This window comes from Convolutriloba macropyga, chromosome 6 (genome assembly GCF_964194025.1).
Source record: "Convolutriloba macropyga chromosome 6, txConMacr16.3, whole genome shotgun sequence".
NCBI lineage: Eukaryota > Metazoa > Xenacoelomorpha > Acoela > Convolutidae > Convolutriloba > Convolutriloba macropyga.
The window spans coordinates 21,662,348-21,689,278 of NC_134473.1; the positions used below are offsets into that span (position 1 = coordinate 21,662,348).

General features: G+C 33.1%; 1 protein-coding gene across 1 annotated transcript; it reads right to left on the reverse strand.

Annotated features, from left to right (window-relative positions):
* Positions 1-26,683, reverse strand: LOC142340858 (uncharacterized). The gene is made up of 7 exons (XM_075391602.1): positions 26,526-26,683; positions 21,570-21,704; positions 21,106-21,235; positions 13,464-13,601; positions 8,641-8,781; positions 3,547-3,683; positions 1-206 (listed from the first exon to the last, which is right to left on the reverse strand). The coding sequence occupies exons 2-7, from the start codon at positions 21,646-21,648 to the stop codon at positions 97-99; spliced, it is 735 nt and encodes a 244-aa protein (XP_075247717.1). The 5' UTR covers positions 21,649-21,704; positions 26,526-26,683; the 3' UTR covers positions 1-96.
* Between the last annotated feature and the right edge of the window lie 248 nt (positions 26,684-26,931).

Sequence of the window (26,931 nt, forward strand, 5' to 3'; positions counted from 1 at the left end):
TCGATACATAATATATTACTTAAGATTAGTTTTTCTCCATATATGCATCTTACTAGTATACAAAGTACTGAGAAAAATGCGAATGCTTGATTGTTGTTAACAAATCGTACATTTGTACTTGTTGAGTAGCTCTTCTGCTAGCTGTGCTTCATCTATCCCTTTATTCGCATCTCTTTTTGGAAGACCACCAGTTGAAGCTTCACCAACTAAAAACACCGAATAGGTAAGAACTGAATGGAGTACGGTGAAAGCGGAATTTTTAGGTGAACGTTGTGGTGACATTAAATTTTTCACATTTTCGGCAACTTTCCTAATAATTCACAAGACTCAAATAGAAACGCTACTTAATTCACCCAGCTTTGAATGCAAGTTCGTATATGTACTGGGCTCATCTTTTTCAATAACACGACCGCTCCTTCAATTTCTTTAAATTTGTATCCGTTTTAACTATGCTCAGACTTTTTAAAAATGCTTCAATGATTTTTTTCGCAAGGGTTGAGGTGAAATCAACGGGCATATTTTTCATCATGCTCACCGCATTCACCACAGTTACTACATGGTTGCGGGACCAGTCGACCGCGGACAGTATCTAACTAGAGAAGATGAAAAGAGTCATCTTTAAAAATTGAATATTTGGTGATAAATAAATATTTGATGAGTTATAATATCGTTTTGAGCTCGAATTATTGTTGAACGCGGAATTCAAAAGTGCTAACAATTTTTAGTCTGGATAACCTTTTTTGGTTTTTCAGCATTACCGTCTCCGATTGTTTTTCTGAATGATGTTGAAACATGAAGTGTCTATTGAGGTCTTCATTATAGTGCAAAAGCTACATTTGAGCCAGTAAACTTGCTATGACGATGACCATGTTTTAAAAGAAGCGTGGTAAATGTAAACGGATGGGTTTGTAGCAGTAAACCAACTTAGCTTAATTTTGCTTCAAGATCGGAAACATCCCACGCATTTGTTCTTGCCCTAGTGATCGCCGAATTGAAAAACTGGCAAGCATCTTGGAAGCAATCTTGCAAGTGAATGCATACTAGTACCAAGTTGCTTGCAAAATTCTTGCAAGTTTTTCGATTCACCTGCAAGAATCTTGCTAGCTTATCGATTCACTTGCAAGATTCTTGCAAGCTTTTCGATTCGTTTTGCAAGATTACTTGCAAGATTAATCGAAAAGCTTACAAGATGAATCGAAAAGCTTGCAAAAATCTTCCAATCTTTTCTATTCAAATGCTGGAAAAAGGGCAAACGCAGAAAGGGTGCAGATTTTTGCAGCAGTAAACTTGTCTCAGCTTTTGCATGAGCCTTTTTAGCTTCTTTGAGGACTAGAGCTGGTGCATTACTGTGCTCCATAAGGAGCGCACCTGGCGTAGCCGCCAAATGAAAAAACAAAGACCCTATATTGCTAAAACTAATGCGCGAAGGGGTCACAAACAAGGGCAGGGGGTTAACGCGCTGCGCGAAGGGGTCACAAACAAGTGCGGGGGGTTATCGCGCTGAAGAAAGAAACAGACAAACATATAAATGAACATCTAAATGCACAACAAAGGGGGCACAGAGAGGGCAGGGGTTATTTTTGAATTCAGAATCTTGCAAGAAACTTGCAAGATTCTTGCAAGATTTCACATTCAAAAGGCGTTTACGGAAAAATTCAAATAGGTTCAGTTCTGCAGATCAAAAATTTTTTATATCAGTCATTTCATTTGGTTTTCAGGTAGTTTTAGCTACCAAAAATACAAACATAAAATTCCCAGAATTCAAAAACTTGCAGAACTCCTGCAAGATTCTTGCAAGTTTTGAATCATTTTGCAGGATTCTTGCAAGTTTTATATTCACTCATCACTAGGGTGATGCCTATTTTCGACCACGAGTCAATTTAGCAGCCGCAAGTTTTTCTAACTTTCTTCCACACCCACGGTCACAGTTATTGGCCAAAGATAGTTCTCCATGTTTGCAGAATGTAATATTTAGGATTGTGTTAATTAGCCTAGAAAAATATGTAAGATACACGGTGAAAACATGTTATTTTCACCGCAAATTTTTTACATAAATTTAGGGTGAAATGAGATGAATGCGGTGAAATTATGTAAGTTCAACGCTAGAGTAAGCGGTGAACTTATAAAAATTTACCACAGTTCACCACTTATTACAAATTCACGGATTCGAACCTGTCATTTCCTGCATGTCAGGCACGTGATCTTCCACTGCGCCACTTCTCACTAAATTATTGCATAATTGTTTGAATTTAAATTAAATTCACTCTACTTTTTGTAAAACATATGCGTCGGACTTTTGTAAGATTAGCGGTGAAATGACAAATTTTAGCGGTGAATTGTGGTGAATTTTGTAAGTTCACTGCTTACTCTAGTGGTGAAATTACATAAATTCACTTGTCAAAAAAAAACGTTTCAAAGTTAAAAAAGATATATTATTATTTGTGGGTAAATTTTCTGTGCGTCTTTCAATTAATGTACCTCAACTTCGTTGAACAAAAGAAAATTCGAAGCTTTTTCTAAGCGGTGAATTTTTTTTATCTCACCACTAAGATAAGAGTTGAATTTGAGTAATTTCACTGCATTAACTGCTGTTCTCACACAATGTTAACACTTTTTTCTAAGCGTTGAATTTATGTAATTTCATCACTGAGTTAAGCGGCAAATTTATATAATTTCATCGCATTCACCGCTTACCTTACATAATTTGGAAACTTTTTTCAAAGCGGTGAATTTATGTTATTTCACCGCTAAGATAAGAGTTGAATTTGAGTAATTTCATTGCATTCACTGCTGTTCTCACACGATGTTGACACTTTTTTCTAAGCGTTGAATTTATGTAATTTCAACACTGAGTTAAGCGGTAAATTTATATAATTTCATTGCATTCACCGCTTATCTTACATAATTTGGAAAGTTTTTTCAAAGCGGTGATTTTATGTTATTTCACCGCTACCAGGCTATAAAAGTTTTTTTTTACCGCATTCACCGCCTGATTTATTTAATTTCACCGCATTCACAGCTTATCTTACAAAATTTTCCACATTCACCGCTTATCTTACATGATTTAGCGTTGAATGGCGGTGACACCTCGACCCGGGTGTACTTTGTTTCATATATTTTAGGATGAACAATTTATCTTTTCGCAGACGTCAAATTAGTTTTGTTCCAACAGTTTTGCACTATTTGCCCGTGCCTTAACTCAAGAGCAGAGCCTAAGCTGAAAGAGAAGGAGAAATTTGATCAGGAGAAATTCAGGACCAAATCGGAATCTGATTCAGTCACTTCTAGTCTGAATGAATTAACTAGTCAGCAACAGTCAGATCAAACAACTGACACAACGGTCAATTCACCCATATTTAACCGGAAAATCTTCATCAAGTAAATTTGCCGCTTGGCGTAATTTAGGAATATTTAATGAAACGACAATACAATATCACTTGGAAATTTTGTATGGTCTATATTTGTAAGATTTTGACACAAACTAGTCATTTTGAACGAACTCAACTCCTGATTTTAAAATGTATATCAACTGATACTCGCCCCTACCGTTGCATATCCATGGCTGATCCTTGCATATAAAGTTGTTTTTGAACCACCAGTAAGTGAGCCTTTTCCCGGGATTGCTGTATGGAAACCAATAAGCCGAATCATTCGAAGAACTCAGTAGGTAAGGATACCCATACCTACAAACAAAAAAATGAACGCAAAATATTAGTGAGGAAATAAGTAGATGTAAAACCTGTATTCATCATTATTTTCTACTTATCAAAAATTACTTCCAGTTGTCTCTCACTGAGTACATTCAGCAATGAATCCCCCTATATGTCCAGAAATTCTTTTTTTTTGAAAAAAAAATTTACACACTTTAGAATAGGCGGATTAGAGAGCATTCGAATATATCAAGATAGATAAGTTCAGAAAGAAACTTCAGTGCCCACATTCCAAACAACTACAGGGAATGGACTTGGTGATTTGTTGACCTTATTGACCTTATTTTGGTGTTCAAAAAAGAATCCTTTGTCTGTCGTGTCACTAAAAAAAATTATATATATTGTCATCAAAAAAAAAATTAAAGACGAGTTAAGAATTTTTGATGGAATCATGAATTTAACCGTTGTAACGCAATATTCTTATGAATACTGGAATTTAATTGAATGAATGAACACTATTTGTCCCGACCCCACATGTGGGGGGGGAGGAACTTTATACTCAAATGGGGTTTTTTTGTTCAGGCAATTTTGGCCGATCGATATATTCATCGTAGAGAAATGTGAGTGGTATCATTAAAAAGCTCGTCCAGCGTAGAACTCAAAATTAAAAAAATTTTTTTGAATTTCGTGTTTTTCGAGGAGTTATCGAGGTTTAAAATTTTGTGTAAACATGTGATATTTTTTTCACTTTTAGCATGATTTTGTTCAATTAGCGTAATTTTGTTCAAATTAGGACTTTTCTATTGAAAATTTTTTTTTGCAAAACTAAATTTCATGCTACAAAAAGAAAAAATTTTGTGTTAACAGTAAACCAATAAAAAGGCTAGTTCTGGTCTCGTGAGGAAGTTCACTGTGAAAAAAGAAAACTCGATTTCAATTTGATACTTGTTTTTTTTTAAATTCTTCCTATTTTTTATTGTTTTTTTAGTCACTTAGAAACTTGTCATTTTCAAATCGAGATTCGATTAAGGACAAACCTCATTTACAATCGAAGGATACCCAATGAAAGAAAAATCGTTTTTAAGGCATCGCTCATGTCTTTTTTGTCTTCGACTCTGATTTTTGGAAATTTTGAGTGATAATTTGATTTTCTTTTTGAGATTTTACTTACTTTTGGGAGTCCTATTTCACAAACTTGCCAAATTAAAATTCATTTGGTATTCATATATGCGATAGTTAAGCCTATATTGCGCTTTGAGGGGCCAGCTAAAGGCTGTCAAGACTTTAAAAAACAATTTTTCAATAAACTTTTTCTGATTAACCGATATTAAACTAATTTTCATGAATACTAAGTCAGTCTCAGTAATGACAGGGGCCACTTCCTTTTCGCAGCTACCAAAAATAATCTGGTAAGTAGTTTCATCTGCTAACTATCGGTTTTATCATTTCGATAACACGAGTTTTCGTAATTTCAAAAAAAATATTTGTGTTTTTTTTGTAATTTTGTCTTCTTTTGAAATCTTATCTCAATATTTTCGTATAGGCAGTTCTCATTGGCTGAAACTAGACGTCCGAAGAATCATAGATGAAGTTTTTATAGAAAAGATTATGGTTTAAACGGCTTCGACACTTTCTTAAATTTCCGCAGCGTTTTTTTTTGGTTTCGGCTGTGTTTGATGTTGCTTGCAAAATCATAGGGCTTGTTCTGGCGTCTTATTGATAACATGTTGATGACTAACATACATTTCTCCTTATCAGAGGATATAGTAAGGTATGTTTTACTTCCGTTGAAAGCTCTTGAATTTAATGGCTGTTAAGACTTTAAAAATAATTTTTAAAAATTTATTTGGACATTATCCAATCTTAAATTAATTTTTGTCAAAAGTAATTCAATCTCAGTAATGACAGAACCTCCATATTTTCTATTGCAACTGAAATGAATCTGGCTAGTGGTTTTATCTTCTAACTATTGGTTTCATGACTTCGCTGCCACCAGTTTTCATAAATTTTTATTAATTTTTGGATAAACTTTTTTCTAATTTTGGACACTTTGAAAATTTTTCTTATTATTCTAAAATTGATAGTTTTCAGTGGCTTGGAAAAAACGTTCAATGGGTCACAGATAAATTTTTTAGACAAAAATTGTGGTTTCATTGGCTTCTTCACTTTCTTGCACTCTTCTGCTCAATTTTTATAGTTTTTGCCTGCTTCTATTGTTGTTTTCATTATCAAAAGACCTAATTTGATGTCCCACTGATGAAATAAGAAAAACAAACATCCCTAACTCTTTGTTGAGGCATATTTTTTGTAATTATTGACTGCAGTTGAGTGCTAAACATTATGAAACTTATTTTCGTTAACTTTAAGTCAGCCTGAGTATTGAGAAGACCCACTCTTTTTATTTGCTATTGAAACAATCTGGTAAGGGGTTTATCGGCTTACTAATGGTTTTACGACTTCGATGCCTTGAGTCTTCATAATTTCAAAAAATTTTTTGGATTTTCTTTTGTATTTTTGGTTCCTTTTGAAATCTTATCTCGTTATCCCAATTTTGATAGTTCTCATTGGCATATAGCATATAGAAGAAGTCCAATGGACCATAGATTAAGTTTTCAGAAAAAACCCTACGGTTTAAATGGCTTCCACTTCCACACATTTTTTCGCACTTTTCTACTGAATTTTTGGTTTTTTCATGTATTTGTTGTTGTTCTCATAATCATAAGACTTATTTTGATGCTTTTTGATGACTTATGATTGACAAACATCCTTGCCCTCTCGTTGAGGCATAACTTAGCTCATTTTTATCTTACGTTCAAAGTTCTTCGTTTTCAAAATTTTTTATAATTTTCAGTTTTTGTTCTTTTCGTCAGCTTGCAATTTAATCTCATCATTGAGAAATTCCATCCAATTTCTTCTAATTGAAAAAGTATTTTTTCATTGATACCATGTCGTAACCTGTGTTTTGTTTGTTGGACAATTTGCTTTTTCTTAAAATTTTGCGAGTGGTAATTATTTAAGTTTCTTTCTCTTCTCTTATCACATTCGCTGAAAAGATTTTTTTTGCTTTTTTTGGTGCTCGTATTTTTTCTCGTTGACTTTTTATTGGCAGATCCTGTGAGCGCTTTAATGAGGAATGGTATTTTGAAATTCAGTTAGTAGTTCGTTTTTGTAACGATTTTTCAAAACTCAAACATCTATTTTATTTATCTAATATTTAGGTTGACAATTAAGTCAAAAGTGTAGATAATCTCGATTCAGAACATCATGTGCGAACGTACATCAACGAGCATCCTTGTTCGCTAATATGCTTAAAATTTTACGCTCGGACAAGTATTTTTGATTTTATTTCTTGAAAAAAAATTGACTACAATATTGGTTGATTAAACTGAATAAATGGAGTATTAAATGGAACAAAAACTGTTAAACAATATTGGTTTAAAAAACAGACCCAAAGAGATCCCAGGTGACTGAAAAATTTCAAGTCTTGCAAAAAAACTTGCAAGGGAATGCATAGTTCTAAGGGCATATCAAGTTAGTTTTATCTACCAAAAATAAACAAATAATTTTTTTTTCTTCAGATTTTTTTTCAGATTTCAAAAACTTGAAAGATTCTTGCGAGGTTTTGCATCCCGGCTAAAATTTTTTTCATTGAATTTGTATCTGTAACTTGTTTAATAAACAATAATTTGCTTCAAAGGTGTTTTCGAAGAAATTAGTACCATGATTTTTTTGCTTGGATTGATTTCTTGCAAGATTCTTGCAAGAATCTTGCTAATTTTTGTAATCATCTGGCAAGATTCTTGCAAGATTTGAAACCGCTCATCAACAGGAGTGCGTTTCGAAATATTCATTCAAAAAGGATCAATATCTAGAAAACTGGAAAAAATACTAAAGTAACACAATTTGAGAGCGATCTTCTGGTAGAATGAAAATGCTGAGTGCAGAACAACAAATTTCGTATGAAAGATAGCATCTGTTTGATAGTATACATTGCTTGAGACAGACTTTGGACAGAAGTTTTGAATTTGTTTTCCCATTCAATATTGTTGATCTGTAAAAACTTTATTCAAATTTTTATGTAATAATGCAACAAAAATAAAGAAAGAAATTCAAGCTAAAATTTTTTTTCAAATTCTCTAGAAAAAAATTGAGAACATTTTTGGCTGATTACCGCTTTGAGCATTTAATGGAACAAAACTTTTAAAAAGTTTTGGTTTAAGAAACAGATATCCAAAGCAAAAAAATTTTTCTGTTTACATTCCTCACTAAAAATTGATATCTTGGAAATAAATGTTTTGACAATAAACGCCATGAAAGCCAATTTTAACCTATTTGCTTAAAATTTGAAAAATTTTGCTCAAATTTGATGTTTTTGGTAATGTACAATGAACCATTTTTATCTTGCAGATATTAATAATTATGTTCAAATGTATTCAAATTAATCAATTATTTTTGGTTACGTTTTCATGGTACCTTTTTGACATATTGTTTGTTCTTAAATCAAATGAACACCAAAGTTAAGCAGACTTCTGATTCGCTCAAGTACAGTTATCTTGACGCTGCAATTGTCTCTAATTTTTGAAACCAGAAGATAAAATGTCAACAAAGTCATCAAATTTTGAAAACCTATGGTAGAAAACACAAAAAATAAAACCATTTGCGAAAACTCCTTATATTAACTTCTTCAGCTCCGGTTTTGATAAAAGGAGTAAACATTTCATTAAAATTGTTTTTTTGGACACATAATGCCTATATTCAACTAGTAAATAGGCTAAAAACGGTCTCAGTTTTCAATAGATCAAAATATTGGACTTCCATTGCGTTCAATTTGATGAATCCGAACAATAGACAATTGTAAACAATTGTCCAAAAAAACATATTTGATCCCACAAATCAAGCGATAAACATCCCACGAGTGAATTAGCTCGTAAGTTCTTGTATATTCTTATTTTAATGCGCTGGTTGAGTTTCTAAAATTCGCAATTTGTACCTCTGAGGCATATGTCTGAAAGGGTAATTAGTTCTGACAAGTTCTCCTTTCCCAAATCCCAATTTGGTGATTATATTCCTCCTCTGGTTGCAGTTGAAGCTGAAGTATGCCTCGATCAAGTTCAGCGTCTTGTTCTCTTCACTATAAACACACAAGAAATAAAGCACAGGCAGAGTTGTCTGATATTAGGAAAAACTTTTCTACCGTTGCAGATGGAGCAGTTCAGACCCATTTCCAAATAGTATATGATTCTATAATCATGATAGAATCAGATACTACATTCTCCTTGCTGCAAAAAACACCCAAGATCACTTCACTGCATCGGATTGAATATCGGGTTGTATATTGGCGATTGTAATTTTGGGTTTAAAATCTAACAATTCCTCATTACTCCCCATTACACCCCTTAATTTGCATCGTTTTACCCCCTAAACTAACCCTAACCTTACATCTTTTTGGGAGATAAAGATTTTAGAGGATAAAATCTAGAAAATCCCCACATTACTCTCCATTACCCCTAATCTTACATCGTTTTACCACCCATAAACAATTACCCCCCCCCCCGCCTCTCTTTCATCAGTTGGGGGTTTGAGATGGGTTTTTTTTGTTTTTTCTAATGGCAGATTTTCTTGTCTGCTAAGACTCAACAATACAGCAGAATTCCGATCAAAACCCCATTGAGAGTCTGATGGGGTTGACCAGAACCAAGGGATCCAGTTGATAGCAACTGCTGGTCACCTCATGAGAATTGGAATCACTGTACATCAAGGCGTTTTTATGCAACGCTGTCTGACATCATCTTTTCAGTTAAAAACACGAATTAGTGGCATACTCAATAATTTTGTTTTCGGCACTTGTGTTTTCTCTTCAGTAGCAGTACTTTTAGAATTAGTTTTTTGTTAGTTGAATTTGTGATTGAAAACATCAATTTCCATGAAACAAATGTGTTATAGCGATGTAAATATCATGTTCAATATCCATCTCTGATCAGACTATTTTGAACGCACTTTAGTCAAATAAGAGGCAACTTCGAGCGCAAATTAGTCAGATTATAGGGAAAATCATCAGGGGGATGACTTTGAAGCTCACAATAGTCCGATCAGAGAAAGTTTGCGAGCGCAATTTAAGCGCAAACGGAGCTTCGAGAACACGGTAGTCTAATCAGAGGCTTTTTCGGTCTAGACCTAAACCTGGGAAGTCTTCGCTAAGACTTGGCAAGTCTCAAACAGTCAACAATAGCTCTGGAAAAAGCAAAAAGTAGCCTGGAAATCGAAAACATTGTGAGAAGAAGACAGGAAGCTGAAAAACCTCCATCATTGGCATTCTTTTGCTGGCGAACGAAGAAGACCGATATTTTTAAGGAGCTCTCCCCATTAATGGACATGTCGAATTTCAAACCTACTTAATAAACGAGAACGATGAGAAGAGAAGTTGGCAATTTGTTCGTTAACGACTACTTTGAAAAATAACCTAGCCTTATTCTGTTTATACATTTTTGTAAAATTTAGGTAAAAAGTGAATGCTCAGGCTGTAAATGTCGGAATTTGCCTGACCTGCTCCACAAATGTGAGTTTTAAGCGTTGACAAATTGCGGGTATATTTTGTTTTAATCACACAAAACAAGCAAAAACCTTAAAAGTTTTTACTTTGGTGTTTGTTGTTTTCGGTATATTCGGTTTCCAAATGTAGGAAATCGTTTGCATGTGGGTTTTGAAACGTATGAAATCCGCGATATGATCAGTTTCGTGCATAAAATATAGTCCGTATGTTCAATGTCAACCGTAGAAAATCTTTTTTATTTTTGGTTTAAAACTAAACCAAACCATAATTAAACATTTTGTAATTATTCACTTCTTTTGATCATGTCAATACTCATTAAGTAATGAACTGAAATTTTATAAATGCTCAACTTAATTGATATTTTTGAAACAAAATCAATCATTGTTGGCATTGAGCAGAGGAAGACAGCTCAACAAGCTTCCGCCAAAATTCCACAATAATTTCTGAGATGTTTAATAAGTGTTGTCAGGAAAAAAACCCTCTTGTTTGTTTAATAAATTTTGAGGAAATGTTTCGAATTTTTGTACGGAAACAAAAAAAGTTCTTACGCTTCGGAACGAATATCCCGAGACATATTACATTTAAAACCTAATATAGCGAACATTTCCTGCTTTCTTGAAACAAAACATACGTAATTTTAATTACGTAAAATTTGGAATAATTATGAAAGAATATTTTGCAAAAATTGTTGTCATCTTTAATGGTCTTCTAAATTAAAATTGCCATCTAACTCGAAGCAAACTGAAAACGCTTGGATGGCATAGTTGAACATTTACAGCCAGACGACAGGCTTGATTGATGTAGAGTGAACTTTGTTAACACGCCTTGCAGCTCAAATTCAAAGAAACACTTTGAAAAAATCAAATGCATTAATTTTTATTATGACATAAAAGCTGGGATTTTAAGCTTTGCGTTTATTTAACCAATTTAGCAAAAAGAGAAGAATAATAAAATTTCAAACCAAAACAGACAAATTTATGTATCTTCATTTCTCTATAAAATGACTCTACAAGATTTTGGGGATCATGTTAACAAACAACTTTTCCACCCTTATTAGAATGATTAAATAGGCTAACTTAAATTAATTTTCATTGTAGTGATGGCTAAATTTTTTACTATTAAAGACTACGCAAAAAATAATTGTCGAAAATATGTCGAAAATGTCTGAAATAATTTTAGACCACAGATTTTATCCATTTCAAACACATAGGGATAACGTCGCGTCATTTTTCAAAAAGCAGTTGTTTTCAAGCATCGTTTCTAGTCCTTTTCAAGCATCGTTTCAACCAATTAAAAAACTAATTTTAAACTAATTTTCTTCCTGCTTCCAAACTAGTTAGCTGAGCTTGTCCCGTACACAATTTTTTTTCGTTTTTTATCCAATCTTATAGTCGGTTGGTTATTGGCAGAGCAAATCAGTACCGAACCAGTCTAAAAAATTATCGTTTTCTTGGACGGCCCGTACTCTGTTCATGTAATAATTAACACTGTGAAGTTTGTCTTTCGATTAAAATCAAATGCATAAGAAATAAAGTATTCAGACTGACTCCCGCCTTCAATATATGATTTATATGAACTTCCACGTGGGTACTTGTAGCATTCAATTTCCATAGGAAGTCATAGCTACTAAGCTAATTGGGCTTTTTGGTTGATACCTTAGCAACGATCTCGCTTGAGTATTAATTGCTTATACTCTACGATAGTTTTTACCAGTTATAAGCTACAAAAGCCTGACATTTTTACTTCTTTGTCTTCGTTTCGGTGTTTCATACTCTGCATATTTTTCAGATTTTGCAGGATAAATTTAGCCTGTGTGAATTCAATGACCTCACTCTTATCATAATAAAGATCACTGCGCACAAAAATTATATAATACTCTTGATATGCAATGTTTCAGAACTGATTTTCGTTTTTAAAAATTAAATATACTAGTTCAGCGCTAAATTGCTCAGAGACTCAAGTCCCTCACGTCCGGGTGTTTATCTTACCTCTATTTCACAATTTAGAAGCACTGGCAAATTTTATATTTTTTCAGTACACTATATCATCTATGGCAGATCACAACCCATGATGACGTAACAAGAAAAAGTACGTTTTCATTTTTTGAACCAAATTTCTTAGTGTAATATGAGCCCCTCAGTGTATATAGTTTGAACCTATTAAACTCTAAGGAAGCCTCTCATAGGAATCACAAAGCGTCGATTAATGATTTTCCTAACGTACTTTGTTACAAGTCTGAGCGTATACGAAGCTGCAAGAATGTAAGCCAAATACAAAGAACGATGAGAAATTTCATTCTCAGTCTTTCGTAAAGAATTTAAAAAACTTTATGTTTTTTAGAACTTCTTTATATTTAGAACTTTATATATCTTAGGAAATTGAAATAAAGAACTTTATATTAAAGAACATTCCACAAATTTTTGTTTGACAATCTGATGTATTTGTAGGCAAATTCTTGTTACCGTGTCAAAGATAGGTGGTGAAGGTTTATGGGAATTGCGGTGAAATGCGGGGTGAAAAAAATAATATTCATTGGGTATTTCTTACATCTTTTGGCGTCGAATGCGGTGAATCGAAGAGAATTTTTTTTTACCGCGTTCTCGGTATTCTTGTAAAAAACAATCTTGAATACACGAGTTCTAATCTTTTACCTCATATATGTCTTCAATTTCATTTTCCACTGCACCAAAGTTCACATACTTCTATGCTATTTCTTCTTCTTCTAAATCAGATTCAGTGAACGTCGGAAAACAAAGGCGGTGAATCTTTGCAAGAAAAGCGGTGAATTTCGCGGTGAATTTTCGTGAGAAATGTGGTGAAATGAGGTGAATTTTTTTCGCCGCATTCACCGCATTTCTTCCAATACTTTGCCACAAAAGTCTATCCGGTGAAATTTTGTAAGAAATGCGGTGAATTTCATTGTGAAACTTTGTAAGAAATGCGGTAAAAAAATTTTTCACCGCTTTCACCTAAATTATACAACAAGTTTGCGTAATTCGACCATTTCAATAGATTTGAACAGATTGGTCAATTATATTCAACCCAGTTTTAAAAACATTGATAATGTTTTTTTGATGGACATCAGTTTTTAAGCTATTAGTTTGAAATTTCAAAGAATAGCTTAAAAACTGATTGTCATCAAAACCGAAATTATCAGAGTTTTTAAAGCTGGGTCGAATATAATTGACCAAACTGTTCAAATCTGTTAAACTGGTTACGCAACCTTCTTGTTGTATTATTTAATTCCTTTTTTGCAAACATACCTGTAGTTCGTGAGTTTTGCTATGTACTCTTGTGGTGTGAGAAACATTCGCCCATAACCGTGGATTAAATAGTTATCACATTGGTTTTGGCAGCATTCATCCGGTCCGACAAAACTGTTGTGCAGATGGTAGATTGGCCTAAAACCAAATTTAAGTCAGAAATTGACCCATAAGTAAGCAAACGTTGAGTAAGCTACTGATAAAAGTATGTCGTGAGTTACCAACAGATGATTCAGTTCGCTCAAAAGCGACAACCATTATCTGATCAAGAACAACTATTTTAAAATTGATGCTGATATAATATGGGGGGGGGGGGGGGGTGATCTCAGTTCGCTGGCGTTTTTTGCCACCTTACCCAGCTCTTTTGAAGCACATTTTAATTTCCTGATGGTAAAACTAGCACATCAGTCGTAGTATTAATAAAATCAGCGTCCATATAGTAAAATTTCCAAAACTTCATTCTCCTCTTTGTCAAAGCATTCTTCAAAGCCAGAAAAGTTCTGCAGATAATAATTTTGATTGATTTTTACGTGATTGATTTTTAGATCAATCGGAAAAAGTTTCCTAGATGTGAGCCTTCTTGTGTTAAGATCCCAATTTTTCTGCAAAAAAAGCAATAAGTTCGTTGGACTGTAGTTATTTTTGTTGAACATTATTAAAAACTTAAATGTTCTTGAGTTGTCATGGTCTGCCAAAAAGGCGTCAGCCAAATGATACAAGAGTGGATTTCAGATGGTTATCTTGAAAGAATTTTCCGAGCTGATATATCGTCTTGCCTGATTTTCTTCAAAAATCTTGCAAGATATTGCAACATCATTTGTGTAATCATTCTAATCAATTGTCTTGCAAGAATCTTGCAATATAACCATTCATCTTGAAAAATGCACATAAATGGAACATGATTGAACAAAATCAGAACGTTTTTCCTTACACGCATTTTTATTTAGGTAGGAAATTTACTAGCCAGATAGTGTCAATTTTGTTTTTTTTTCTAAGTATCAAATAATCTTTAAAAGATTATATATTTGTTTTTCAAAATAGAGTTGCGAAATGAAAAAAAAACTAAATAATTGATAAAATCAAGCTTTACTATCAGATACCTCCTTGTTTTACAGAAAAACTCATTTGAAATGTGTAACTGCGGATAAATAAAAAAAATAAATGACGAGTTGGAAGGCTTTGAGGAGTTCTCTGTTTTTGTTTATATTGTTGGGTCTTGCCCATTATAGCCCCTTGTCTTGTCTTGCCCCTTGGTCACATATCCTATACCCCCCCCCCCCCAATGCTCGTAAATATACCATATCAGTGTGACTATAATTTCATGGGGGCTATAATGGGAAAGATCAGTTTTGTTCAAAGAATTCAAAATATACTCGTAGACTGAACTTGTGCATTTGAATAAAAAAAAGCTACATGATGTAAAATCTGTTCTAATTTATCTTTAAACTCCCTCAGGTAGGATTTGGGAAATTTCTGCGCGAAATGAAGTGCAGAACTTAACAAAAGGAATTTGCAAGAATCTTGCAAGATAACAATTTTTCTCGCTAGACCTTGCAAGATATCTATCGTCTTGCAACATGTTACAGACTGTTAAATGTTCCTGCATTGTAATTGTCAAGAATGCGTTAGTCAAATGATGCAACAGTGGGAGGCTGCAATCAGATCAAATTCTTAAATTCTTTGCATATCAGACCGCTGTAGCGTATTGTCACACTCTGCTACCATATAATGTAATTTACATCCAGATATCTGCTCATTAGGCAGTATTTGGGCTCAGTAAAAAAGATTTGCGCATAAATTGTAACAAATTTTCAAGAAAGATTTAACTCTTTGCTTTTTTCCGCTCGAAATCTAAAGATAGTTAAACCTGTTTGTCCTTTTACTGTTTGCGTACTTGTAACGCTCTACTCAGTTTCAGACTTTCTTTGAATAATAGACGAAAAGAACTTGATTCAAATTCAAGATTAAGTGGATGCATACAGAAGCTAACCAAAAGTTTTAATAAAAGCCTCCCAAAAATATTTAAAATGTCTAATACGAAACAAGAACTTAAAATAATAATAAATCTAAGCATAAAATTAAAAAAAAAATAATAATGCAGCCAAATTTGATTTTGTTTTTAACAAGAAATCATTTACAGTGAAAACTATTTCAAGTTTTAGCACAAGTTGCGATTGATTTTTTTTTACTACTCCCCACATATAAAAAGGACCCGGCTCCAACGGTCCAATGATCCAATGGTATGAAAGGGGTGTGTAAGACTGCAATAATTTGTGATATGATTTGCAATCGTATGAGCTTGACTTTACTGAACAGTTGAGCTTTAGTTTGACCCAAACTGTCATGCTCAGGCAAAATTATCATCCTTGACTTTTGCTGCACTCATATTGACCAGGCGGGGCTTTAGCTAAACTCATTTGAACCATTAACTTTCTTTTCATGAGTGTGCATTTTGCTGGAAAAATTTTAGAGCAATTTAATTGCTCAATGATGATCATGCCGTATTCAGCATGTAAACATGTATAGTCTTTCGTTTTTTATAGTTCCGAAGATTCATTTATGAACCAAAAATTTGCATCATTTTCTTTAAAAAATGATATTTCATATTTTCAAAAGCAAAAGCAACTGAAAATCGCCATTATTTAATCGTGGCTAATGGGAACAAGACCATTAGGACTCAGCTACTTAGTTTCATTTCAACCACGCAGAGGACATGAATCAGCTGCGATAGCAGCTTTATCTTGAGAGCTGACAAGACCCTCAAGTTTTTTGTCAGTTTTTTCCAATTGTGTTTCAAATGAAACTTCTCTGTTCATGTATTAATTACTCAAGTTTTGCATGTACAGGTGGCAAAAATAAAGTTAAAAGTTTTTCAATTTGATAAGAGGATAAGAAAAATTTTTGACCCATGAAATGAACATGCTGAACTGATAATTTTGTTTGGCTACACTACACTATCAAATTGCTATTTCTCGATTCATGAAAGGATCATGCTCGACCCAGAATGCTTATGAAATTACCATGCATAACTCATAATACCCATGAAAACACTTTTTCTTGACTTATAAAAAGAGCTTTCCTCTACTATAGGAAGGATGCGCGGCAGTGTAATTTTAGCCAATAAAGGCTCTCCCCATTATCATTTTTGAGATTGTTCATAAGTAGAGGCTAAACTTTGGCACGCATGTTATCAATTACATTCAAAACTTTTCAAGCAATTAAATTGCATTACTCGCTAATGTCATTTCTATGAGCCTTGCAATTTGTTGTCTAACAAATTATTCACCCTAGTAAATATTGCGAGAAACAATATTCAATTAGGTTTTTTACTTAAAAAAATCAAATACAATTAAATTATTAGTTCTTCAATGAATATATCGTTCTTAAGTGAAAAATTAAAGTATATTAGAATCAAAATCGGCTTCCAGATTAGAGCAATGGAGAATAAAATTTCTACAGAGAAATAATTGTTAAAATAAGGACAAAATCTCAAGCGAAAAAGTGATTTCCGTAAGACTGCAATAAGACTGATTTCCGTATTAATTGACAGAAGAAGAAACGGTGTTTTTGTAACAATTTTGTTGAAATTGGATTTTGTACGTGTTTCAAAAAAGTAACCATCATTGTAGAAGTTCTTGGGCCTTTTACCTTATTCTTGGACTTAAAATAATGTAAAGATTGACAAATTAAAGGTTTCAGGTCGCAACAAACAAACAAATTAGTGTTTTTTTTTAAAAAAAAATCGAACAAGGAGGCTCGTTAATGTGCATTAGCACAAAGTTCTATCATATGTCTATCTAGAAGTCTATCAAATGAGGAATAGATAGAAAAACCTCACCAATAATTTCTCAAGAGAAAAGTGTAACAAAAATTTGCCTCCAACGCAAATAACTCAGTGGAGTATACATTGCCTCAAAAGACTGATGAGATCAGCTATTATTAAAAAAAGCAAATCAATACGAAAAACAAAATCAAACAATAATAACAGCGAACATTATTTACAGCCAAAATACTTGTCCATTTTTTTAAAAAAAACTTATTAACAAGGTCAAAAAAGCGTCAGATAAAACTAAAACTAAACAAAAGAAATTGTACTACACTAGAAAAGTTATGAGAAGACTCCATAATTAATTTCAAAGCAGAGAAAACCATTAAATGGCAAAGAAAAACATCCAACATGTTTCTGATCACATGCGCTTCTCCAGGAAAGTTTTAAGACTTGACATCATCAAATTTTTCATGTGATTACAAAAAGAACAACAAATAGAGACAAACAAAAATTCAATCAAAGCTTTCGAGAAAACGCTGTCGAAGCCGTAAAGCCGTACTTTCCACCTTGAAATATGTTCAAATTAAGCCTTTCTCGAACGACAAAAATGGGTTATGCGACATTTCATTAACAGGAATAGGTAATAAGTAGACAAGAAGAGAAAAAAAGGAAGCGCTTGAGACCTGTATTTATTCAGAGTACGCCTTACTTCCACAAGAAACGTCAAGTATAGGCAGAACTCACAAATTATTTTACTTTTTTGCGAAAAACCCGTGTCGAAGCCAGTAAATTCATATCGAATTCTTTAAAAACACTAGATTTGGTACGCTTGCACCATCCCTCAACAACAATGTTGTTATTTGACCTGTAAGGAACTATATTAGGTAACAAATACACAAAAAGATTAAAATTGCGAAGTTAGAAATTGTTCTTTTTTTCCTGAAAACCATTGTTTTCGAAGTCATGGAAGCCATCAGCTACTTACTCAAAGAAAGAAAAGCATCGCCTATTCATCCATGAAAAATCAATCAGAACTTTCATTATCCAGGAAATCTCATGCAACTAAAAAGACAAAGTAAAAAATGAGAGTTTAATACGAAGTTAAAAAATTCAATTAATTTCTTAGAGAAAGAGGTGTCGAAGCCGTTGAGACCATATTCTATGCTTTTAAAGACGTTCATATGTCCAATTGTGCCATATTTTGAACGCCATTATTCAAACGTCTGAACTCTTAATATTGTGATAACGTAACAAAGGAGAAAATCTTAAAAAATGGGCAAATGCCTAAAAATAAAAAAAAAATTTCAAATCTAGTACTGCCAAAGCCAGAAAACCAAAATTTAACGCTTGAAACCACAAAATTGATTAAGTAGAAAGAAGAAAAAGAAGAGGCATTCTTTTTTGCTCACACTAAGCTACAAATCGACCAACTTAAGAGAAAAGTAGAAAAGAACTATCCACAGTGAGCTTTGATTTGAATTGATCTGTTTTTTAACTAATATAAAAAGATAGAATTTTTTTAAAAAAATGACAGACGGATCACAATCCGAATTTTTTGAACTATAACAGTGTAAGATAACAGTCTAAGCCTGCTCTGCTATTTTTTTATCCATTAGTAACACTCAATTGTTTTTTATGTTAAATATCTAGAAAATTAGTTAGTTGAAAGTTCAGCAATAAATGCTGCATTTTTGAGAATCACAGAGTAAAGTTAGCAAAAAACGGCAAAAATTTTATTCAAGACTACTGTTAATGGAAGTGGAAAAATGACTAGCTCCCTTGGTAGTTTACACAGATAGCGTTAGTTGTTTTCGGGAGTGTCATTCCGGCAAATTCAGTCAAAGTTGACTAAGGAAGCATATTTCTTGCAAATTTTGATGAAAAAGTCTGAATTTTGAAAGATTTAGCCAATATTTTAGCAAAAAATTAATTCAAAGTACTCAATAAAAAAAGCAAATCGGATTAGTTTTCGCAAAATTTTAAGTCATAATAACTCGCTTTAGAAGAAGAAATTCAAAAAATGTTTTCAAATCCGTATTCTGCACTGGACGGTCTTTTATTAATACCACTCACACTTCTCTACGATGAATATATCGATCGGTCAAAATTGTCTGAACAAAAAACCAATTGAGTACAAAGTTCCTCCCAACCCCCCTCAAGAGGGGTCGGAACAAAAAAAAACGCCTAGTGAACTGCTTTTGCCCTCAAACTAAGAAAAGTTAATTAATTTAATTTAATGAATTGTCCAAAATTTAGCCAGATTATCACAGTGTTCACATATTAACTGAACTTGCGCCAAAATTGTTTTCTTTGGATCAAATTTTACAAGAAAAACACAACAATTGTAATAATATCTCTTAAGCCTAGCTCAATCGTTACACAATAGTAGCGTTAATTGTTAAATCTAGCAGAAAACGTTAAAATATTAACCGATTGATAGCGATATTGCTCCAAATAGTATTAAAAAAGTTGGAAATTACCAAAGTCCTGCCTACAGTTTATACAAAATTTGCCAGAACTGCTACTTTGAGACAAAAAAGTGAAGTTAATCTTCCTAAATGTCGAAATGTGCTCGCCAGTTTTCAGGAAACGAAAACTTCAAGTCAAATACAGTTTAAACTCCATTCATGAAGCATAGAAACATAGTGTTGCAAAAATGGGAAACTGGAAAATCTGCCGTGAAATGGTTTGATTGTGATGTTAATATCTCGAGGCTTTCCTTTTCCAACCCCACTCCCCACTCTACAGCTTAGTGACCCGGGTCATCGATCATACAAGTTTCTTGGATTTCGTACTAGGTCATATATTATTCTTAGTAACCGTACTAGGTCATATATGATTTGTATGATTTCTTGGTAGTCATACAAGAATCAAACAAAAATAAAACCTACTCCTAAAAGGCTTCAATCACTATGCTCTAGGTTATACTGATACGAAAAAAATAACAATCAAACTTGCATAAAGGTTAGAAAAAAAATTTTTTTCTTTGTAATCATACTAGGTCATATATGATTTGTATGATTTCTTAGTACTCATACAGGGATAATACAGAAATTTTCAAATGATACCTCGCACATTAAAAAAATGTAGTGGGTTTCACAAGCAACAAATAAAACCATATATGGCACTTCTCTGGGTAAAAAAGCAAAAAAAAACAAAAAAAATTCTTTGTAATCATACTAGGTCATATATGATTTGTATGATTTCTTAGTACTCATACAAGGACCATACAGAACAAAACTGATCATTGCATTGAACTTAAAAAAAAACGAAGTGGAATTCAAATAAAGCTGTGCAGAGCTGGTACTCACCAATTAAACAAATAAATCTGCATTATATCCGCCTGATACAATCCCCTTAAACGTTTTTTCGGTGCCTTCCATCAAAACCTATAAGATTTCCTTTTTTCTCACACTAGGATCATAATTGATTTCTTTGGTTTCATACAAAGGTCATATATGATTTCTTTGGTTTTTATACAAGGATCATATATGATTTCTTTGATCTCATACAAGGACCTTACACTTTTTCAAGCGTGTTTTTTTTCGTTTCACGAATGGTTCATCTACGATGTCTTGGATTTCATGCTAGGGTCATAAATGAAAACTTGGATTTCATACAAGGATCATATATGATTTTTTTGGTTTCATGCTAGGATCGTAGTAAGAAATCGAGTATGATCAGTATGAAATCATATATGATCCTTGTATGAAATCAAAGAAACTTCAACCCGGGGATCGTATACCCCACGTTTTTATCTAATATTCCGATCTAATTATTGTAAATATACCTTATAAAGGGGCCTTAATGTTGTGGTGTGCAAAAGGTGTGTAATGAAAAATGCCCAATGAGTCTGAATAATTCTCTTCATACCTTATGGCTTTGAAACACTGTTTGTAGGCAACCGACTTGACGTTGTTGATGCTCTCAGTGAGATTTCGATCACGCAAAAGATCACGTTGGTCATATTCTATTGCTAAATCATCCCGTTCTTCGCCCTCTTCTGAAAATAACAATCTATGGACATGCAAGTGTTAAATTTGTTATTTGTCGGACAAATAAATCAGAACCTGTATTTTTGCCCAGTTTATCAATTTTTCTCGACAGGAGTTTTTCCCTACTGCGATTTGAAAATATCGCTATTTTTTTCTCTGATTAATTGCACCCCTCACCCCCCAAGGCCGTTTTGGAGGCCAGGTAAAAAATATGGTGTTATACATATAGCACATGCATGTGGTTGATACTGCTCTATGTTCATTAAGTTGAGGCACACAAAATATCTCTTTCCTCTGACGTCTACAATTACAAAAATAAATTGTAGCTCTGGTATTTTTTACCTGGTTCATGTGTTGGCATAATTGGTTGATATGTATAACCATGGCCAAAGTAGTGCGTAGCAATAGCGTCACGTTTCATTATGGCTTCGTATGCATGTAGACAGTAGTAGTTGCTGTGTTTGGCACAAAAACTCCCTAAATATATGGGGTTGAAATTAGCTTTAATAAAACTACCCTAAACTTTATCGAGAAAGCGATCACATGGCTATTTACGTTTCTTTTCTCGTTAAAATTAATCTGTGAAAATATTTCCTTGTATCGGGCCTTACTCATTGTATATATGACCTTTGAAAAATTTCTAGGAAATCTTAGCAATTTTTGAAAATATATAGTTTTCTTCATTTTTTTCTCAATATTTATGGATAAAAAATTACTGATTGCGATCCTACATCATCGTTATGTGTTGCGCCAGATTACATGCATTCATTGAGAACAACATTGGATTAACAATACAGGCTCAAGTCTATTTATATGACTAATTTTGATTATAATTTATATGACAAATAACACATACAAACTCTGGTTACCTTCCCGGACTTGAGTCTCAAAGCTTTTCAGCGCTTAACGAGTTCATTTCAAGAATGAAAATTTTATTCAGTTCTGAAACACTGTATCTTCAGAATATATTATATTTCTTTATGAGCAGAATTCCTTCATTATGATTATATTGAGGTCATAGAGTTCGCCCAGGCTAAATTTATCCTGTTCAGTCTAAAAGTTTCTCAAACCCGAAAATTAAGTCTGAGCAGGATTTAATCATGCTGTTGTAGCCTTTAACTGTTAATTGTTATAGTAGTATACAACAATTTATACTTAGCACTTTTTTAGGCAATTAACAAAAAGCTCATTTAGCTTAGTGGTTACGACTTGCTACGCAAATTAAATGTCACAAGCGGAAGTTCGAATCGCATATAAAACTAACTTTGTTGGTGGGTGCTAAGCTGAACATATTATTCTTCATGAACTAAACTTTACTCAAAAATCAGAATGGCCAGTCAAAATTGTGACATGAACAGAGTAATGGCCATCCTAAAAAACAGATTGTCTTTAGAATGATTCAGCGCTGATTTGTTGTGCCACCAACCTCGGGGTTCATGGTAGAAGTTGTTCCGCTTTTACCCCATTCATCGACAAATAATATACATCAGATTGATAAACTAACATTACAGGTCACAATAAACTGACAAATTAATGCCAAGTTAAATACTGTTTCACCCTCAAATTAGAAAACTAAATGTCAAAAGTTTGGAGGGAATATCAGTAAGTTCTTCGCTTTGGTTACATGTCATTCTTTTCATATTAACTGCGCTTGCGCCAAAATTTTTCTTTGCTTCAATTTTTACAAGAAAGACACAAAAATTGGGACAATTTTCTCATTAAATTATATTAATGTAGCAGAATAGTAGCGTTAATATGTAAATCCATCGGCAAATGTTCAAACGGCAGTCATATTGTTCCAAATAGTATATTGAAAGTTTCAAAACCACCCCAAGCCTTCTTACAATTGCTCAATTTTTTTTACAAATTTTTTCAGAACTGCTACTTTGAGAAAACAAATGATGAGTTATTTAGTTCCTGTTAATGTGAACTGTGCAAAAATTATACGTAATATAAAAAATTGTGATAAATAAAATTGAAATTGGAACAGTTTTCTGCCTTTGTTGCAATTAGTGAAGAAGAATTACAAAGGGGTCAAACTTAATTGACTTTTTCCTCAAAGTGAATTTAATTGACTTTTGCATCAAAGTGCTGAAGATCTGACTGAAAAAATTCGGTTAAAGATTGCTGATAAATTGATATAATGGTGTTTCATCTTTTTTTCAGTAAAACGTTTTTAATGTCTCAGCGAATCATGTTTCTTTGTTATAGGGAGAATTAAAAACTATTTTGTGTGCACTCACGTTGAAACGATTCATTTTTGAACTCAGTATGTTGCTCATTTTCTTTTTTGTCTTATTTCATTTGTAATTGTTTTTTAAAGTAGTAGTCACATTTTGGAAACAAGGTCAGAATTTTGAATATATCAAAGTTGCAAAATCAGTTGAAATAAAGCTGGCCAATTTCAATTTCTCGTTTTCAAATATAATTTTGATTTCTTTAGTTTTTAGATAAGGCGCTCCTATAATTCAACCACAAAACTCTTGTTCAAAATTCCTGGAGCTTTATCTATACGTTCTGTTTTTGACAAACTAGAAATCAAAACTATATTGTTTTAACAATCAGCACGCAATGAATTGTGAACGCCAAAATACTTTGAATACTAACTTATTTTTCTGATTTTTTTTTGTAGCGAGTTTCATTGGTCTAATGATTTTTTAAACATATACATTTTTTTTATTAAACAAATTTAGTTTGAAAAGCAGGGTAATTTTTGGTTGCTAAATATTAACTGTTTGTATGTTGAGCTGTAAGTGGCATTTTACCATTACCATAATTTTTTCGAAATATCAAATTGATTTCTGATAGCAGCATATAATCTTCTCTGAGGACTTGTTTCTGCTGATGCTCAAACATAAGAAACTGTTAGTAAATGTATTTCCGTCTACTAAAAACAACTACAAAAGCACATGTCTTGCAATCTTGCAAGATTACTGCATATCTAAAATGAATCTAATGCAATGTCTGCTCATTGTGAACAATTTGCCAAGCTAGCCTAGACAAGGTGTCCTTGACAAGCATGATCAAATCGGCTTGCCATTTACGTGTCGCTAATGCGGTACAGCCTTCTAAATTTCGCAAATTTGTTCAACGCAAAACTGTGATTATATCTGTTTTTCTTAAATTGATTTTATCAAATTATGCTTCAATTGCTTTCTGTGTTTTGAGGTGACGATTCTCTGCTTAGTTCAATTGAAAGGAAGATTTCACTAACTTTCACGCAACGTGACAAAACTATCTCGCCTCTTCAAGCAACACTTATTCATTATTTCATCATGAAACAGATGATTATTAAAATTTCTATTCCAAATTTGATAAAAATTAATTCTCGACTCACCTACATCCCTGGCGGCGAATCCAGGAGGGATAATAAAAGTCTGAGAGGTCCAATTCAGACTAACTTGAGGACTAACGACTGTATCGGCGGACAGTGTTATAGCCACGTGTTGAAAAAGAAATATAACGAGTAACCAAAACATATTAACTCAGTTTGCAGTATACTCTGCTATATAATTGGTTGTTTAGATTGATTGCATTATTGTTTACTATACCTTGAGCTCGAATCACCAAATTTGTATAATCAAATTTTATACAAAGTCAACTTTATTGCAGATTGCTTTATTTAAGTTCAGCTGGCCTCAAAACGTACTTAAGTAATTTTTAGAGTTTTTTACAGTTTGTTGGACAGTATATAGTGTCAAACTTTTTGACTTTATATCAGTTGTTCTCTCCGTGAAAACCGATACGTTAACCGTGAACAACAGTGATAGAAATGAATGAATTTTGTCAAACAGCTTTACGGATCAACGTGTCTAACTTCCCCTACTTGGAGCGTCGAATTTTCACAAAATTTTTAAATTAGACTATCCCTTTAGAGCTCGTATTTTTGGCTGATACGTGAGAGGACAGTCAAAAAGATAATTTATCTTAAGATCCGTGGTCAGGGTAGTAGCAAAACTGGTAATCATGTTCACAATAGACCTTTTTTTTACCAGAGATTTTTCTGTAATTAATAATTAATTAGGCTTTCTTTCATTATATAGTATTATATGTGGTATAATTGAATAGTTGAGAAGTTAATTATGGAGAAAATTCGATACAGTGGAAGACAACGGTCACAGAATTTAATCGCAAAATTTTTTTTAAACGTCAAATAGAAATCAACTTTCCAGAGCTGCCCTAATTTTCGTCGGATTTTCAACGATGTTGTTTGTTTTTAAGAACTCTTTTTTGATAACTTGCTCAACTGCTTTTTAATTGTTGCTATTAGTTTCATACCATTGTTTATTTCTTTTTGTTTTAATGCGGTATTTGCTCCACTGTTCCATTTGGATTAATTGTATTTGATTGTTGATTATTGTATAAAGTTCTGTAAAATGACTTATTTTGAAAGAAGTAAAATCTAATTGAGAAGGAGTGCGCGTCATCCAAAACTAGATTGTATGACGCTGTAACAACTAAAACACATTTGATGAAATTTGATTCATAAGTAATTATAGAAACGATAACCGAAATTTCTTGCGCGGCACGTCAATTATGTTGGTCGCGTGGTTCAATTCAACTAAGCATATCGTCGCTCAATTTTGTGTCTGGAGTCCAAAAATCTGTCGAATATTGAATGTTTGTGTATGGGGCCATTGCGAGCGTCTACCGAGCACCAAAAGAACTACTTACAAAGAATGTGGCTGGCACTACCCACCATCTTTCGATGGTCAATCTTGAATGCGCTTAAATCTCGTGTACGTAGTTTCCAGACGCAAAACATACTTCTTGAAACCGAAAATACTTCCAAGGAAAAGCGGAAGTCATTTTCGCAACGAGAACATGAAATACCACATTTCACATTCTAGATCACATATTTAGGTACCGATAATGGAAGTGATTTTCACCTTTACAACATGGCATTCAAATAAAAAATTTATGGAAATGACTAAATTGTGCATATTTTAGGGAATGATTGCTCAATTTCAAAAAAAATATATCTAAATTCTTCCTTATATATTACAAAAAAATTGTTGTAGTAAAGTTTCATAATTTTGAGGTTTGCTAGATTACGCTTCCCTTGTTAAATAATAATATTTGGGACTACTTTGTAAAAGTTATTAATATTTTGAGCCAATCAACTAAAAAACGAATTCGGCTGCTTTTAAAAGTGATTTTTGCTTCCAAAACGCGCTCCCAAATTAGTAATAATCTATTTCCGGCAGTTTGACGAAATTCACATCCGTAAACAAAAACTTTGAGGCGGAAAATAGATTCTATTTTTCAACTTCTATTTCAAAGGTGGAAAACACTGACCGAAATTTCCATACAGGGCACCCCTTCTCGTCGGCAAAGTTTGTAAGTGCGTTTCACATATGCAATATAAAAAAATAAGAAACAGTACTATCTGCTTACAAAAGTGAAAAGTTTTCTCAAAAGTTTGTTACTGATAGACGCTTGTAATGGTATGTGTTGGTGTGTGCGTTGTCTCTGCGTGTTTGTGAGTGTTTGGTATTTGACTACCACACGAGTGTTTGTAAATACATTTTCTAAATTTTGAATCTGATCTATCCGATAAAATTCGTCTGGTAGAGGAATTGCTGTAGTTGGCACAATTTTGGTTGGAACAAATCTTTGAGGTTGGAACAATTGCTGAGATTTCAAAGCAAATCTCGGTTCACCAAGCTTCTGTCCTTTTCATTTAAACTTTTATAAAAGAATG

What these genes read in the sequence shown, in the direction of transcription:
- LOC142340858 (XM_075391602.1), bottom strand. Translation starts at nt 21,648, where the DNA reads ATGAAACGTGACGCTATTGCTACGCACTACTTTGGCCATGGTTATACA. An exon ending in TTCAGACATATGCCTCAGAG is followed by an intron (nt 3,684 to 8,640) that starts GTACAAATTGCG and finishes TTTTGTTTGTAG; the next exon opens with GTATGGGTATCCTTACCTAC. An exon ending in TCAGCCATGGATATGCAACG is followed by an intron (nt 207 to 3,546) that starts GTAGGGGCGAGT and finishes CGGTGTTTTTAG; the next exon opens with TTGGTGAAGCTTCAACTGGT.